The following is a 17,008-nucleotide window of genomic DNA, read 5'->3' as shown; positions in this document are numbered from 1 at the left end:
GCCTGCACACCCAGTTAGCTATCCAGAAGAGTTGGCCACCCCTTTTCTAGACCGTAAGCATCTTTGTGACAGCCTGGAGAGAGCCACACCACCACCCTGCTGCCACCAGAAGCACTCAAACGCCCAATCCTAGACCAACTCCTAGACCCTCCCATGCTACCCAACCCCCTAAACCATATCACCATGCTAACACTAATTGCTATACTCTCCTGATGAGGAACCATCTGACGGTCCGTCAGTCCTGGATGGATGGATGGATAGACAGCAATGCACACAAACCCACTACACACCGCAGGTCTGATACTCACATTCAGGGGAGACATACTGTAGTGTAGGCTGAAGGGGGAAGGAGTGGTCAAAGACATGCCACTGGTGCACTTTGTCCATGTTCCTAGGGTTAGTGTTAAGGAAGAAGGGAGAGGGGGAAAGAAGAAGAAGGACTTGGCCATATAGGGTTGTAGAAAAGGGGCCAATGAAGTTTGATGTTTCATCCATCAAAACAGAAATGGAAGGTCACCTTAAAATGATAATACTGGCAGGCAGCAGTGGCGAGGAGCACTGCTACACTGTAGACACACTGTATAGTAACACTAATAACAGATTTGTATCTAATATAGAAAACTATCTAGATATCCACCAACAACACCAAAACTGCAATTCCATTTGTTGTCTGAGATGAGTTCTTTGTTGCACAAGAAACAGTTTCACTCCACTTGATTAGTTTACTTCAGTGTCTTTAACGTCTTGACCGTTTCCAATCAGCGTTAAGGCCCCCAGTATGGGCAGAATGGCTCACGGCTTTAGTGTGAAAGTTTAATGGACTAAATGCGATTTACTGTATTTTTCTAGATTGACCACCCTGAGAGGAAGATGCATTCATCTCAGATTGGAAGGATGACGTAGAGAAATAAAATCCCTTTGGTCAGTCAGTGGTGCTTTAGTTTCTTTAAGTGCCTTTTTTCAAGGCTTTTAAGATGGGATCAGACACTGTTGCATTCTGGGAGGTTGATTGAACATCAATTGGCCTCTCTTCTCTGTTTATCCAGTGTTCTTCTCCAGACCATATGGGAGGCGCCAACCACAACCCTCGCCACCTGCCACCAACACACCCCGACCAGGGGACGCCTGCCCCACTGCACCATGGGTTACACAACCCCAAATCTAGAAGTGGTTTATAAACAGAAATTAATTGGTTGTTCCGCCCGTAATTATCTAACGCCGTGCTTATTACTAATCTGTTTCTTGGCCAGCTGCCATGATGTAGGCTGGCCCGGGTCCAGTCCACCTGTACAGAAGTGTAATCCATAAGCACTGGAAAGGCCCGTTCCCGTTCCGACAACTGATGGCAAACTGCAACATACCATAAACCCATCACTGCTTATTAAAGATTAAACCACGCTTAGTACCCATCGCTCCACAGATCACCACCTAATCATTTTCATCCTAAGTGGCCTAATGGCTTCCATATTGCTCTTATTTATCAGTAAACTGTGATGTAAGAACGCCTGCTCAGCACTCTAACTGTGATCAACAGTTGTTGTTTTCTATAGCTTTGCTAGGCTGGGTGGCAGGCAGGCACTGTATCAGCAGGAAATCTGGTGCTCGGCCTCCTCAATTGAAAATTGCTATAATACTGCAGTAATACTGCAGTAATGTATCAGCAGGAAATCTGGTGTTCGGCCTCCTCAATAGAAAATTGCTATACTATAGTAATACTGCAGTAATACTCTGACCTCTTAATTTATACTGTACATCCCTCCTTAAAAGAGGTGAGTGCACCTCATACAATTTGTTTTACTCATGTTGTACAATGTGAAAATACACAAACAATTATATCCCTCCCTCCATGGTTGGGGTCACTTCAAATTGAAGTCACTGAATTCAGGAAGTATTCTGATTTTTTTATTTTAAAATTGAACATCTGAAATTAATTGCTTCTCCTCTTCAGTTTATTCAGAAGTCATGAAAATAGTTGCCCTTTTCTCAATGATTGAATTGGAAATATAGATTAATTCCTGAATTGACAGACTTCAATTTTGAATTGACCCTAACACTGCCTCCATCCCTCTGTCCCACATCACAGAAAAGCTGAGGACTACAAACATCAGACAGCAATAGCAAACACAGTAGGTTACTCGTTTGCTACAATATGCCATCTTGACATATTGTCACGCCCTGACTCTGAGGACTTGTATTTGTTGAGTCAGGGTGTGTATTTTCCGTGTTGGGTGTTGCTATGTTGATTTCTATGTTTTAGATCTAGTATGTACAGATCTATGTTGGCCGGGGTGGTTCCCAATCAGAGGCAGCTGTAGCTCGTTGTCTCTGATTGGGGACCATACTTAGGCAGCATTTTGGCACCTGTTAGTTGTGGGATCTTGTTCCGTGTGAGGTATGTTATTTGTCTACCTTGGACTTCACGTTTCGTTTGTTGTTTTGGTTGTGCGTTTATTCGTTAAATAAACATGAATGCATATTACGCTGCGCCTTGGTCCTTCTCGTTCGTAAACGATCGTGACAGAAGATCCCACCAATCCTGGACCAAGCAGCGTGCCGAGGAGAGAGGATGGACTTGGGAGGAGATGAGCGAGAGTTTGGCAAGAGGGATGGAGGCCATGATCACGGGGGAGAGACAACCCCAAAAACAATGTGGGGGGGGGCACACGCCGTGGAAGACGAGGCAGCGGGAGGCCGCGATAGAGCGGTTCCGCTGTTTAGCAGAGGAGGCCACCAGATTAGGGGGGTCATTGGTTCAGAGGGAGCAGAAGGAAAGTGTAGAGGCACGGCGAGAGGAGCTGATTAGGCAGCAGAAGGAGCGGGGGTTAATGAAGGAACCCAGTCCCGCTCCTCGCACCAATCAAGTGGTGCGTGCCGCCAGCCCGGTCCGGCCTGTTCCTGTCCCTCGCACCAAGCCAGTGGTGCGCGTCGCCAGCCCGGTCCGGCCTGTTCCTGTCCCTCGCACCAAGCCAGTGGTGCGCGTCGCCAGCCCGGTTCGGCCTGTTCCTGCCCCTCGCACCAAGCCCGTGGTGCGCGTCGCCAGCCCGGTCCGGCCTGTTCCTGCCCCTCGCACCAAGCCAGTGGTGCGCGTCGCCAGCCCGGTCCGACCTGTTCCTGTCCCTCGCACCAAGTCTGTGGTGCGCGTCGCCAGCCCGGCCCGGCCTGTTCCTGCTCCCCGCACCAGGCCAGTGGTGCACGTCGCCAGTCCGGTACGGCCCGTTCCTGCTCCCCGCACCAAGCCAGTGGTGCGCGTCGTCAGCCCAGTCCGGCCCGTTCCTGCTCCCCGCACCAAGCCAGGGGTGCGCGTCATCAGCCAAGTTCGGCCCGTTCCTGCTCCCCGCACCAAGCCAGTGGTGCGTGTGTCCAGTCCGGCATGGCCCGTGCCTGTTCCACCGGTGCCTGGTCCGGCACCGGTCAGCTGCTCCACTCCGGAGCCAGAGCAATCCGCTCCACCGGGGTCCAGTCCAGCTCTGGTCAGCGGCTCCACTCCGGAGCCAGAGCAGTCCGCTCCACCGGTGCCTGATCCAGCTCCGGTCAGCGGCTCTACTCCGGAGCCAGAGCAGTTCGATCCACCATCGTCGGGTCCAGCTCCAGTGAGCGGTTCCAGTCCAGACCCAGACGTCAGCCCCTCTCCAGGTTCGGGGTCTCCCACACCAGGGTCCAGACAGGGCTTGGTACGTCGTGGGAGGAAGGAGAGGGGAAGCAGCACGCAACAGGGAGGTGGAGAGTAAATTGTGGTACACCCGGAGCCGGATCCGCCTCCGAGGCGGAATGCCCACCCGGCCCCTACCCTGTTATGTTTATGTGGCGCGGTCGGAGTCCGCACCTTTGGGGGGGGGTACTGTCACGCCCTGACTCTGAGGACTTGGATTTGTTGAGTCAGATTGTGTATTTTCCGATTTGGGTGTTGCTATGTTGATTTCTATGTTTTAGATCTAGTATGTGCAGATCTATGTTGGCCGGGGTGGTTCCCAATCAGAGGCAGCTGTAGCTCGTTGTCTCTGATTGGGGACCATACTTAGGCAGCCTTTTGGCACCTGTTAGTTGTGGGATCTTGTTCCGTGTGAGGTATGTTATTTGTCTACCTTGGACTTCACGTTTCGTTTGTTGTTTTGGTTGTGCGTTTATTCGTTAAATAAACATGAATGCATATCACGCTGCGCCTTGGTCCTTCTCGTTCGTAAACGATCGTGACACATATGAATAAAATAGAAGAACAAAATGTAATCTATGGTTCATATTGAGGGCTGAGTTGTGTGAAACAATATGATTTTAACATGAAATGAAAACCCAGCAGTGTGGTTCTCAATTGTGATTAGCGATTTTTTAAACACTTTTTTGGTTACCACATGATTCCTTATGAGTTATTTCATAGTTTTGATGTCTTCACTATTATTTTACAATGTAGAAAATAGTAAAAATAAAGAAAAACCCTTGAATGAGTAGGTGTGTCCAAACTTTTGACTGGTACTGTACATTTAGATCAACAACCCACCCCAGACCATCTCCTCTGCTCACTCCACTCACATAAAAAAGGGTCCATTCTCCCCTCACCCCAATTCCCAAAACTCCACTTCACACAGCATTCATGCTGCAAATGCACAAATGCATCCTTCAGCTCATGTTCCCATAATTCTCTCTGGTAGCCACGTGGTTAATGCACACAAGTATTGATATTTATGGATTGTATCCTTCTACACACACGCACACACTCACAGACGCACACACACTCCCAATACCCCATCTCCCCAAGCTTTTCAGCAGCTGTGCATGAGTAGACTATGAACTGGGATCTAGTGGAAGATGAGGGTCAGCATTTCAGTTGCTGCTGCTCTGGGTGGAGCAGGAGTAAAATGGAGGCTTTACTGCAGGGTGGGAGGAATAGCACATGCAGGCACCACGCACGAAGGCATGCACGCACACACACACTAGCCCAGGGCTGCCTCGCAATCGTTCTGTGGTTAGATAGAGATCATGCTCTCCCTCTTTCTGAGAGAGAGAGAGAGAGAGAGAGAGATAACAGTGTGGCCTATGCAATGCAGTATGGATGCCTTTGTTTACCAAGGAAAGCTTCAGCCTCTCCCACTCTCCGCTCCATCTTCTTCTTCCCCCTCGGCAGACTAACAGAACCAGTAAGAGCTTCTTTCTGCCCTCTTTTCAAAGTTGGCCTGACTGTCAATCCCAGTGAAAAATGGGGAGGTGTCATGAAGCTGCTGTGTGATGATAGCTTCCTTCCTTCCCTACTCTAGCTCCTGTAAGGGCATCCCAGACATTATGGAGATTGGCTGGTTACGACACTGATGCTATTAGCAGGCAAACTCCTTGATAAGCTTTGATTAGCACTGCTCAAGTACCTTGAATGAGGGTGAGTGGCGTCAAGAGCAGCGTGAGAGATTGCTGAGGCATTTAAACAGTTAGTGTAGAGTACACAGTTGTGAAGCAGCCCACATAAATGTGTCTGAAAAATGTATCCAGGGGTTCTGGTAACGCTCGGATCATTGGACGTCACATTTGCATAAACCAAATAGAAAACAGTGTTTTGCAGCCAGCAGGAAATTGACTCGGGCCTTCTGCCAAGTGTTACGCAATGGAGGAGGTTAGGCTGGCAGTCAAGGCCAGTAAATGAGGAGCAGGAAGAAGACTCACTGATCATCCGGGATAGAGACTTTAAGACTACATCAGTAGAATCGTAAGGCCCTTTTCTCTGGCCACTACGACCCGTGAGCCCTAATAGAAGGTCAAATCCAGAAGATTATACAGTATATATGACTGCATTTAATACCATTATGGTATTGTACCAACACTAAGAAACAGGAAAGCTGCTCAGTATACAACGCTATCACCAATACATCTAATAACAAATGCCTTTCAACAACATTCCTTATAAGTGAGCAAGTGAAAGAGGTGATGAGAAGGAGAGGGAGAAAGAGAGAGAGAAGGAGAGGGGAGAGAGAAGGAGAGGGAGAAAGAGAGGAGAGAGAAGGAGAGGGGAGAGAGAAGGAGAGGGAGAAAGAGAGGAGAGAGAAGGAGAGGGAGAAAGAGAGGAGAGAGAAGGAGAGGGAGAAAGAGAGGAGAGAGAAGGAGAGGGAGAAAGAGAGGAGAGAGAAGGAGAGGGAGAAAGAGAGGAGAGAGAAGGAGAGGGAGAAAGAGAGGAGAGAGAAGTGGAGGGAGAAAGAGAGGAGAGAGAAGAGGAGTGAGAGGCTTACAGTCATCCCTCTCCTCCAGCATTGCAGTAAGCCTGTGCCTTAATGCTTGAGAAAAGCTTCCCTTGCACCATCTCCAGCTTAATCTTCAGCTTGAAAATATGAAAGGCACGTGTGTTTGTTCTAATGAGAAAGCACTATCTCCAGGCACCAGAGGACCAGTCTCTACTTTTCCTCCCAGCAACAGTAGACAGACACTGGCCATCTCACTCATACACAGGCCTTGTACCTGTATGTCTGTCTGTCTGTCTGTCTGGGGCAATTTGATCTACCAGGCTACAAAGTTGGTGCAAAAAAGTTTGATGCAGCAGCACTATGGCAACATCCTGACACTTAAATTAACATTTAAATATGTGCAAATGTTTGCGAACGCCAGCAAACAACATGTGTAAGATACTGTATACACAGTATGCCGTTTGCTCAAGACAAAGTCCCACCTCACATGGATGAATACAAGTTTCCCAGTAGGTGCAGAGTGTAGCATCATTGGAGGAGACTGAAACCCAGAGGACCAATGCAGGGCCATGCAGAGACGTGCTCTGAATGAGACAGGTTCACTGTGCAGCAAACCCCACCTCTGCTTCATCCAGCAAAACAAAGAGGAAGAGTGTGAGAGAGAAGAGAGGAAGAATAAGTTATTGTATAACCATAGGACTCATAATTGCATTGTAAATCCCCCATCCAAGGGGAATACAAACCTGTATGACAACATGTTGTGTACATCCCTTAGAGAGCTAGTTTTCATCAGCGTTTTTCCATCAAGGCCCCCTCATTAAATTGGATCACATGTGAAAGGTGAGAGACAAAGGCAAAGCAGATGCAGAAGACAAAAAGATGTGCCATCCAGCCCATCCCGTATTCATCAGCCCCACCACTTGATACACACACATAAAAAAGCTGGAGATGCATTAGGTGTCCCATATAAAAGACAGCTGCTCTGCAAGCTCCACTCCTCTGCTTTTTTCTCTTTCATCTCCCTATTAGCTCTGTCAGTTGTTTATCAAAAGCAGTGAGGAGCCGAGCGGCTGCCATGAATTTGAAAAGCCGCACGGCGAGGTACATTTTATAATGCATGACAGGTTAATGGTAAGTTAGTGGCAACATTGTGAGTTGCGGTGCTCATTCAAATTGAAAACAGGGCCACTTCAAATGACTACTAAGCAGTCCTTATTTTAAGAGATCATTCATATTGTAATTAACTTTTCAATCACAGTTGATTAATTAGAACCAGCCCTAGTCTGTAATTATACATATTCTTTCCCCTGACATGAATCACTGGAAATTCAAAGGTTTCAGATGAGACGCAATGCAAACCAGTCCCTTGTACATATTAGAATATGATTTTTAAGATATATAGGGTAACACCTTATGCTAAGGTGTCTACTGTAAAGGGATTATATGATACATGAATCTATAACATACATACATATTTTATTGAACAACCACAAAGAAAATGATTGTATAGTGAAAATAATAGCTACATCTATAATAATAACAATTATTTGTTAGCTAATACTGATGTTTCTAAACAGATTCAAAACCAACATGTATAATAACCATCAGAGGCTCAAGCTGGTTGAGGTGGATCTGTTGTGTGTGGAATGTGTTTTGGTCTTTGAATTCCAATCGAAAGGCTGACTGCGGATGTGTGCTTGATGTAACTGTTCCCAACAAAAACCTTGGATTAATAATTTAGCACAGCAGTTGGATAGCTTTATTTTGTGTCCACCGAGACCAAGTCTTCTTTCATGAAAAATTTAGAGTGCAGGGTTGGCAACCCTCAGAGAAGAATAGGTTGGGTCAAACTGCTCTGTTTCCAGGCCTGGTTGATAACCTCATGCTAACATATATTCAAACATATACACACACACACAACCAGGAATCAAACCCCTGGTAAAGAAATAAAACACACACCCTTTAATGCCCATTGTAACCCCTGCTCACGCCATAAACATATCCTCTCCATAACAGTGTAAGGTGCATTTGCTCATGCATCAGAACATCATCAAATATTTAGCAGGGAAAGAGCACTGATTCTGGCCATGCTGCTGATGCTTCTGACAGGCCTCGTGTGGCTTGATAGTTATTGGAATAAACAGAGACAATCCCATCTAGGTTGTTTTTAATGCATGTCAAGCACTTCTAAGAACTGGGTGATGATAAAACACATCACTGCTCCTACACATTATTCACCTTTATAACACCCTGGCTGTTTTGCAGTAAAAATCGAAAATATAAAAATAAAGGTTCCATAAGACTACAATACTGCATGACCTAAACTCATTATAAATCATATAATATATCCTTACAGCAGCAGAAACAGTAATGCCCTCGACTAGCAACAAGTACACAGAGACATGGATCACAGAAGGGATCTTTGTGCTTGAGCAGACACATTTAAAATGTCACTAAAACATGTCCCACAATTTGCCCTCTGTCAAATGGCATGAGGTGTGTGCTTGTCTATATTTTTCTAAATGACCCATATAGAGCAAAATTGCCCAGAGGGTGGGCATCAATCGAACGTTTAATGTACAATATCAACCTGTGCAATTAATGGTTCCAATCGAGGGGTGGGGGGGTCAATATGACAGACAGCCATTAGCTTGGCTATAAGTGTAGGAAGACAGGATTCCATGGTGCTCCAGTAATAGCTGACTGAGACCACAAACAGGTAAGTCACAGAGAGACAGAACAGTGGCCCAAGAACACAGAGCAGAGCAGGGAAGGCTTCCCATGCAGAAAACTTGGGATCCATAGCACTGTCTGTGTAAACAAATCTTATTTTGTTAGCTTCACCTACGAATCACTCCTCTGAACGTGTAATCCAATAGCTGATTTGAAGAGTCCAAGCAAGGAATTGAACAAAATTCTGACCAAGATATACGAATGTTGTCTTACCTGAGGATAGTGAGACTGTGTCTTTCTCCCACGATACGACAGTGACGTAAGACTCCACGGAGGCAGGGATAATGCACTTGAAGACCGCTACATTGCCTCTCATGGCTTTCTGGTCTTCCACCCGGACCGTGTAGGGTTCCCGAAATACTGAGGATAGCAAGAGGGGTGGCATTTGGCAAAAGCAAATGAAATACATACAAGCAGAAATTAAGAATGAAAACAACAACAGTTACTGTTTAAAATAAACACTTACCGGCCTTAATGTGGACATCTTGGCTTCTTATTTTCCCTGAAGGATTTTCAGCTGTGCAATAGTAGGTATTGTCATGGATTAGCTTACTAAAGCTGGAGGGGAGGAAGTTAAAGATCTGGAGGGTGCCATTGGGGTGCACGTGGCGTATCCCAGGCACATCGTAGATCTCCTCTCCGGTGGCCAGGTACCAGCGCAGCGAGGCGGGGGGCACGCCTGCAGCAGGACAGGGCACCAGGGTCCCTGTGGTGCTGGCAAACACTACCTCTTGCAGAGATGCATTGACAAAATATAAGCTGGAACGTAGATCTTCACTAAAAACTGCAAGAGAGGAGAACAAAGAGAACAAAAACATTAGATGACATGACAACTGACTTGAACGGGTATACTACAGGCGTAGAATCTTAATTTGATCACACTTTGTTGCTAAGAATTTTCCTGCTGAGATAATGCAGATCAGCTTCATGATTTACATAAATTCACTGAAAACCCGCACTAACACACGGTTATATTAAAGGTAATACACTTTTCACATAGCCTAATTTTGGCCAGCTAATAGCCTAACCACCGATCAAGCAACATTATGGACTAAACTTTCAAATCCTGTTGCTGCAGGATTCTTTTGCTGCGACAATACTGGTCAAATTAAGATCCAAAATATATGTATGTTTACTTCTAAATACAGAACAGTAGTTATTTACTTGGCCATGATGAAACCAATAAATGCTTTTGTTATGGACCAGATGTTTACAGTGTCTTTAATGTGGACCTTTTTAGTCATCATCTAATCCTTGATACCGCTTAAATCACATTCATTACATAAAAGTAAAATAACAGGCACTGAAGTGAGGTCATTTGCTCATACACAGCATTGAACATGTATGCTGCTTTGGTTGAGCAGGGGACCAACAAGGGGGAAAAGAGTGTTGATGATGTAAAAGTGTGTGTCATTACGTAGCTCCCTTGGAAGGGAGTGAAACACAAAGTGGGACCAATTAGTATCAGGTGGCTCAGAGCTAATTGCTAGGTGGTTGATTTCTGAGTGGTGTATAAACTGAGTGTACAAAACATTATGAACACCTGCTCTTTCCATGACATATTGATATAATTTGTTAAATCCACTTCAATCAGTGTAGATGAAGGGGAGGAGACAGGTTAAATAAGTATTTTAAAGCCTTGAGACAATTGAGGCATGAATTGTGTATGTGTGCCATTCAGAGGGTCAACGGGTAAGACATAATAATAATAATAATAATAATAATAATAATAATAATAATAATAATAATAATAATAGCCAAGATTTAAGTGCCTGAATGGGGTATGGTAGTAGATGCCTGGGCTGCTGGGTTTCTCACGCTCAACAGTTTCCAATGTGTATCAAGAACGGTCCACCACCCAAAATACATCCAGCCAACTTGACACAACTGTGGGAAGCATTGGAGTCAACATGGGCCAGCATCCCTGTGGAACGCTTTCGACACCTTGTAGAGTCCATGCCCCAACGAATTGAGGCTGTTCTGAGGGTAAATATTGGTGCAACTCAATATTAAGAAGCGTTCTTAATGTTTTGTACACTCAGTGCATAACTTCTCCTGGCTGAGCATGGCCCTGTGCCTGCCTGCTGCCTACCTCTGGATCTCTGTCTGGTGTCAGAGTCAGTGCCTAGAAGTAAATGTCTTACCAGTGACAGCCAGCTAGGCCTCCCTGGGGATAAAACATTTTAGCACTTCATAAATTTCTAACAAAGTTTCAAATCGCAGTGGTTTCCACCCTCTCTCTGCTCCAGCGGCTTTGACCAGCAAAGATATACACTCAAACACTCCAAACACACAATCATGCGTGCACACACACACAATAAAAACTCATAATTACACAAATAAAAACTGCAAAAAATACTATAAGTTGATTTTTTTATGTGGGAATCACTGAGTATCCATAGCTAGGTTTCCATCCAATTGACGACAGATTTTCATGTGAATATTCTAAAATCCGCATAAAGAAAATTGTGTATTTTCCCACCAGTGGTGTGTTTGCACCAAACTGACTTGTTGCGGATAAAAATCAGTGCATGATGACAAGTAGTCCACACAAAATGTACTTTTTCGTTTAAGTTTTCATGTACCGAATACAAATCTAAATTTGAATATGTTTCTATCGCATTTTCAACTCTACCGATAGTTTTGTCACAAATGTGCCTACTCTGGTCTTGGCACGTGCGCTCTAGCGAACAGCTCGCAGATACAGTGTGGGTAGGGTAGTCTACATTATGAGATTATTATGGATAAGAGCAAGATTCTTTTTTTGTCAAACGGCAGCCAAGCAACGATCATCACGCCACCAGAATAAGACCATCGATATGAAAGGAGCATAAAGCTCATCACCGGGAACTTTCACCACTCTGTGAAGTTCATCATAACTTATTTCATCTGTATCCTAATAAACTGCATGGTTTTCCAAGTCGTAGTGGGAGGACCACACACCATATCATCGCATGACTCCAAGTTTACTTCGATATGATGGTTATTATATAAATATTTGCGCACAAAGGTATTTCCACCGCCATTTCTCGCGTAATACATTTTACAGACAAAAAAAGATCCCACCATGTCGAACGAACAAATTATCTGTCTGCATTTATACTAATTTGTACCGAAACTTCCATATTGCTCTACTCAGCGGTTTCTGATGTGAGAGTTTCTGTTCAGTCCAGAGGTAAGTTGACATCACTGGTAGCCACTCTGACTTATCAGTTGATCCCAATTGCTGTGGTAGGCGTTAAAGAAAACGCACTCCTGTATAATCAGTGGCTCATCCATAATTGTATTTCTAATGGCACACTATGAGTCAGTCATACAGTGTTGTCTATGGCAGAGAGGCGGCCTGAGAGAATCCCTGGCTGTGACTAAGCTCATTCCTTAATGGGTGATGGAGGCGCTAGCTGAGCATTAGCCTCCTCAGATTGATCAATCTGTCAATGGCAGCCATACACACAGAGGATAGGGATGACTCATGATGCACACCCACACTTTCACAGACACTTAAGGGTATCCTGAGTCTAGCTGTGTTACGCCCATGACTTCCAACAGAGGGCTACCCAGGACACTGATTCTTGCCCTCATTTGCTTGTGCTCTCTCCTCTCTCTCTCTCTCTCTCATATCAAGGCTCCGTTTATGACTGATTGATTCTGTCCTGTTTGTGGTCCTAGCAACATAGCTGCAGGAAGGTTTGAATTTTGTCTAGGATGGACCTAGGCTTATCTATTGAAGCCCATCATGATTTGCCCAATAATAAATAAATAACATTGATTGAGAAAAAAAGACTAGTTCTATCAAGGGTGTGCCTGTTTAAATCTTCTAACACTTATGGTGGCAAAAATTACTGTAATAATGTTTATCCAGTGTATCTATGCATTTAATTAAAGTCATATGATGTACTAATGAGACTTGCTCCCAACACTTCCCCTTTGTCTACGTAACTGACTCATGGTTTTGCACTTACAGACAAAATGCTGTTATTCCATATCCTGTTATTTATCAGTAGACTGAACTAAGCTGTAAGAGACGAGCAGGACAAATGTTTTCGGTTCCTTTTAGAAACAGTGTAGAGACAATGAGCATTGAGAAAAGACCTCACCACAGACCACCCACAGATTATCAGTTGCATAGTCCTTTGACTGTACATTAAGGTCACCAACCAGTACTTCCTCACTGCTATTGTTCTGTCTGTTTGTCACACCACCCAAAGGGGGGTTGTACTTTTTCTTATAAAAACGGAGACCCAACTCTTTTTCGTTGGGCTCTTAACTCTGCACCTGTGTGATTGTTAACTGCTCCAGAATTGCAATTCTTATAATAAAATAAGTTGTTTCAAGAATCTACAGTCTCTCTTCCTTTCTGGTTAGAATTTCCACCACACACTAGTGACACAAGAAGTCCTTTCCAGTCATTTCATACAGAAAAAACACTGACGATGTGATTCGTGTGATAGAAGGAGTCAGGCGCAGGAGAGTAATACGCATCCAAAGAGTTTATTCCGTTGATAAACAGTTGCGCAAGCATGCGACAACAAAACTCAGGCACAAGGGAAATATCTACCCTGGCAACAACAAGGTAAGGGTAGCTCAACCGAGCTACACACCGCTCACTACAAACAATCACCCACACAGACAAGGAAGCAGAGGGAACAATTATACAATGACTAATTGGGGATAAGGACCAGGTGTGTGTGATTAATTAGACAAGACAAGTGGAGTGATGATAAATGGATCGGCAGCAGCTAGTAAGCCGGTGTCGACGAACGCCGAAACCTGCCCGAACAAGGAGGGGAGGCAGCCTCAGCGGAAGTCGTGATATTACCACCCCCTTGACGCATGGCTCCAGCAGCGCGCCGACCCCGACCTCGGGGACAGCCAGGAGGACGCGGAGCAGGGCGAGCCGGATGGCGACGGTGGAAATCCCGTAACATGGAGGGATCGAGGATATCCCTCACCGGAACCCAGCACCGTTCCTCCGGACCGTACCCCTCCCACTCCACGAGGTACTGAAGGCCCCCCACCCGACACCTCGAATCCAGGATGGAACGGACAGAGTACGCCGGGGCCCCCTCGATGTCCAGAGGAGGTGGAGGGACCTCCCGCACCTCAGACTCCTGGAGCGGACCAGCTACCACCGGCCTGAGGAGAGACACATGAAACGAGGGGTGAATATGGTAATCAGGGGGAAGTAATAACCTATAAGTGACCTTGTTGACTCTCCGCAGAACTTTGAACGGCCCCAAAAACCGCAGGCTCAGCTTCCGGCAGGGCAGGCAGAGGGGCAGATTCTGGGTCGAGAGCCAGACCCGATCCCCCGGTACAAAGACGGGGGCCTCACTGCGGTGGCGGTCAGCGTTGGCATTCTGACGACGCACGGCGCGTTGGAGGTGAACGTGGGCAGCATCCCACGTCTCCTCCGCCCGCCGAAACCAGTCATCCACCGCAGGAGCCTCGGTCTGGCTCTGGTGCCACGGTGCCAGAACCGGTTGGTAACCTAGAATACACTGGAAAGGCGTTAAGTTAGTGGAGGAGTGGCGGAGAGAGTTCTGGGCATATTCTGCCCATGGCAAAAACACCGACCACTCCCCCGGCTGGTCCTGGCAGTATGACCGCAGGAACCTACCCACGTCCTGATTTATCCGTTCCACCTGCCCATTACTCTCGGGGTGAAACCCAGAGGTCAGGCTGACTGAGACCCAGATAAACCTCCGATAATAGTTGGAAAGGCCAAGGAAGCGCTGCACCTCCTTAACCGTGGTTGGAGTCGGCCAATTACGCACAGCTGAAATGCGATCTCCCTCCATCTCCACACCTGAGGTGGAAATGCGATATCCAAGGAAGGAGACGGACTGATGGAAAAACATACACTTCTCTGCCTTAGCATAAAGGTCATTTTCCAACAGTCGGGCCAGCACCTTGCGAACCAGGGACACATGCACAGCGCGCGCAGCTGAATACACCAGGATGTCATCGATGTAGACCACTACACCGCGACCAAGCATGTCCCAAAACACCTCGTTCACAAAGGACTGGAAAACAGATGGAGCATTCATCAAACCGTAGGGCATCACCAGGTATTCATAATGCCCCGAGGTTGTGCTGAATGCTGTTTTCCACTCATCTCCCTCTCGGATACGCACCAGGTTGTACGCACTCCTGAGGTCCAATTTGGTGAAGAAGCGTGCCCCATGCATTGATTCAATCACTGAAGGAATGAGGGGGAGAGGATAACTAAATCTTATCGTCTCCCTGTTCAGTGGTCGATAATCAACGCACGGGCGCAGAAGAAACTCGAGGAGGCGGGTGAAGTGGAGGGACATATATACAGTGAGGGAAAAAAGTATTTGATCCCCTGCTGATTTTGTACGTTTGCCCACTGACAAAGACATGATCAGTCTATAATTTTAATGGTAGGTTTATTTGAACAGTGAGAGACAGAATAACAACAACAAAATCCAGAAAAACGCATGTCAAAAATGTTATAAATTGATTTGCATTTTAAATGAGGGAAATAAGTATTTGACCCCTCTGCAAAACATGACTTAGTACTTGGTGGCAAAACCCTTGTTGGCAATCACAGAGGTCAGACGTTTCTTGTAGTTGGCCACCAGGTTTGCACACATCTCAGGAGGGATTTTGTTCCACTCCTCTTTGCAGATCTTCTCCAAGTCATTAAGGTTTTGAGGCTGATGTTTGGCAACTCAAACCTTCAGCTCCCTCCACAGATTTTCTATGGGATTAAGGTCTGGAGACTGGCTAGGTCACTCCAGGACCTTAATGTGCTTCTTCTTGAGCCACTCCTTTGTTGCCTTGGCCGTGTATTTTGGGTCATTGTCATGCTGGAATACCCATCCACGACCCATTTTCAATGCCCTGGCTGAGGGAAGGAGGTTCTCACCCAAGATTTGACGGTACATGGCCCCGTCCATTGTCCCTTTGATGCGGTGAAGTTGTCCTGTCCCCTTAGCAGAAAAACACCCCCAAAGCATAATGTTTCCACCTCCATGTTTGACAGTGGGGATGGTGTTCTTGGGGTCATAGGCAGCATTCCTCCTCCTCCAAACACGGCGAGTTGAGTTGATGCCAAAGAGCTCGATTTTGGTCTCATCTGACCACAACACTTTCACCCAGTTCTCCTCTGAATCATTCAGATGTTCATTGTCAAACTTCAGACGGCCCTGTATATGTGCTTTCTTGAGCAGGGAGACCTTGCGGGCACTGCAGGATTTCAGTCCTTCACGGCGTAGTGTGTTACCAATTGTTTTCTTGGTGACTATGGTCCCAGCTGCCTTGAGATCATTGACAAGATCCTCACGTGTAGTTCTGGGCTGATTCCTCACCGTTCTCATGATCATTGCAACTCCATGAGGTGAGATCTTGCATGGAGCCCCAGGCCGAGGGAGATTGACAGTTATTTTGTGTTTCTTCCATTTGCGAATAATCGCACCAACTGTTGTCACCTTCTCACCAAGCTGCTTGGCGATGGTCTTGTAGCCCATTCCAGCCTTGTGTAGGTCTACAATCTTGTCCCTGACATCCTTGGAGAGCTCTTTGGTCTTGGCCATGGTGGAGAGTTTGGAATCTGATTGATTGATTGCTTCTGTGGACAGGTGTCTTTTATACAGGTAACAAGCTGAGATTAGGAGCACTCCCTTTAAGAGTGTGCTCCTAATCTCAGCCCGTTCCCTGTAAAAAAAGACACCTGGGAGCCAGAAATCTTTCTGATTGAGAGGGGGTCAAATACTTATTTTCCTCATTAAAATGCAAATCAATTTAGAACATTTTTGACATGCATTTGTTATTCTGTCTCTCACTGTTCAAATAAACCTACCATTAAAATTATAGACTGATCATTTGTTTGTCAGTGGGCAAACGTACAAAATCAGCAGGGGATCAAATACTTTTTCCCCCTCACTGTACCCCTGACGCAGGGACTCGGTGACATATGTTTCCATACCACCGTTTCAGCCTGTGACAGGGGGTATATATGACTCCTGGGAGGTACAGCGTCTACCCGGAGGTTTATCGCGCAAACCCCCGCCCGATGAGGTGGTAATTTAGTAGCCTGCATATTAGAGAACGCTTGCGCCAGACCTACAGTGGGGAGAACAAGTATTTGATAC

The 17,008-nt window shown here is 46.1% G+C and overlaps 1 protein-coding gene across 1 annotated transcript in view; it reads right to left on the bottom strand.

Moving 5' to 3' along the window:
• The window catches only part of LOC311101889 (cell adhesion molecule DSCAM-like), a gene marked incomplete at both ends in the record, with an annotated part of 190,179 nt that overhangs the window by 153,451 nt on the left and 19,720 nt on the right, over positions 1 to 17,008 (bottom strand). The window contains 2 exons of the mRNA XM_084143124.1: positions 9,102 to 9,248; positions 9,355 to 9,672. Coding sequence (XP_083999250.1) covers positions 9,102 to 9,248; positions 9,355 to 9,672 — 465 coding nt within the window. The remainder of the gene's footprint in view (positions 1 to 9,101; positions 9,249 to 9,354; positions 9,673 to 17,008) is intronic.

Source organism: Coregonus lavaretus (assembly GCF_964263955.1).
Source record: "Coregonus lavaretus genome assembly, chromosome: 26".
Classification (NCBI taxonomy): Eukaryota; Metazoa; Chordata; class Actinopteri; order Salmoniformes; family Salmonidae; genus Coregonus; species Coregonus lavaretus.
This window is presented reverse-complemented; position numbering and strand designations above follow the sequence as displayed.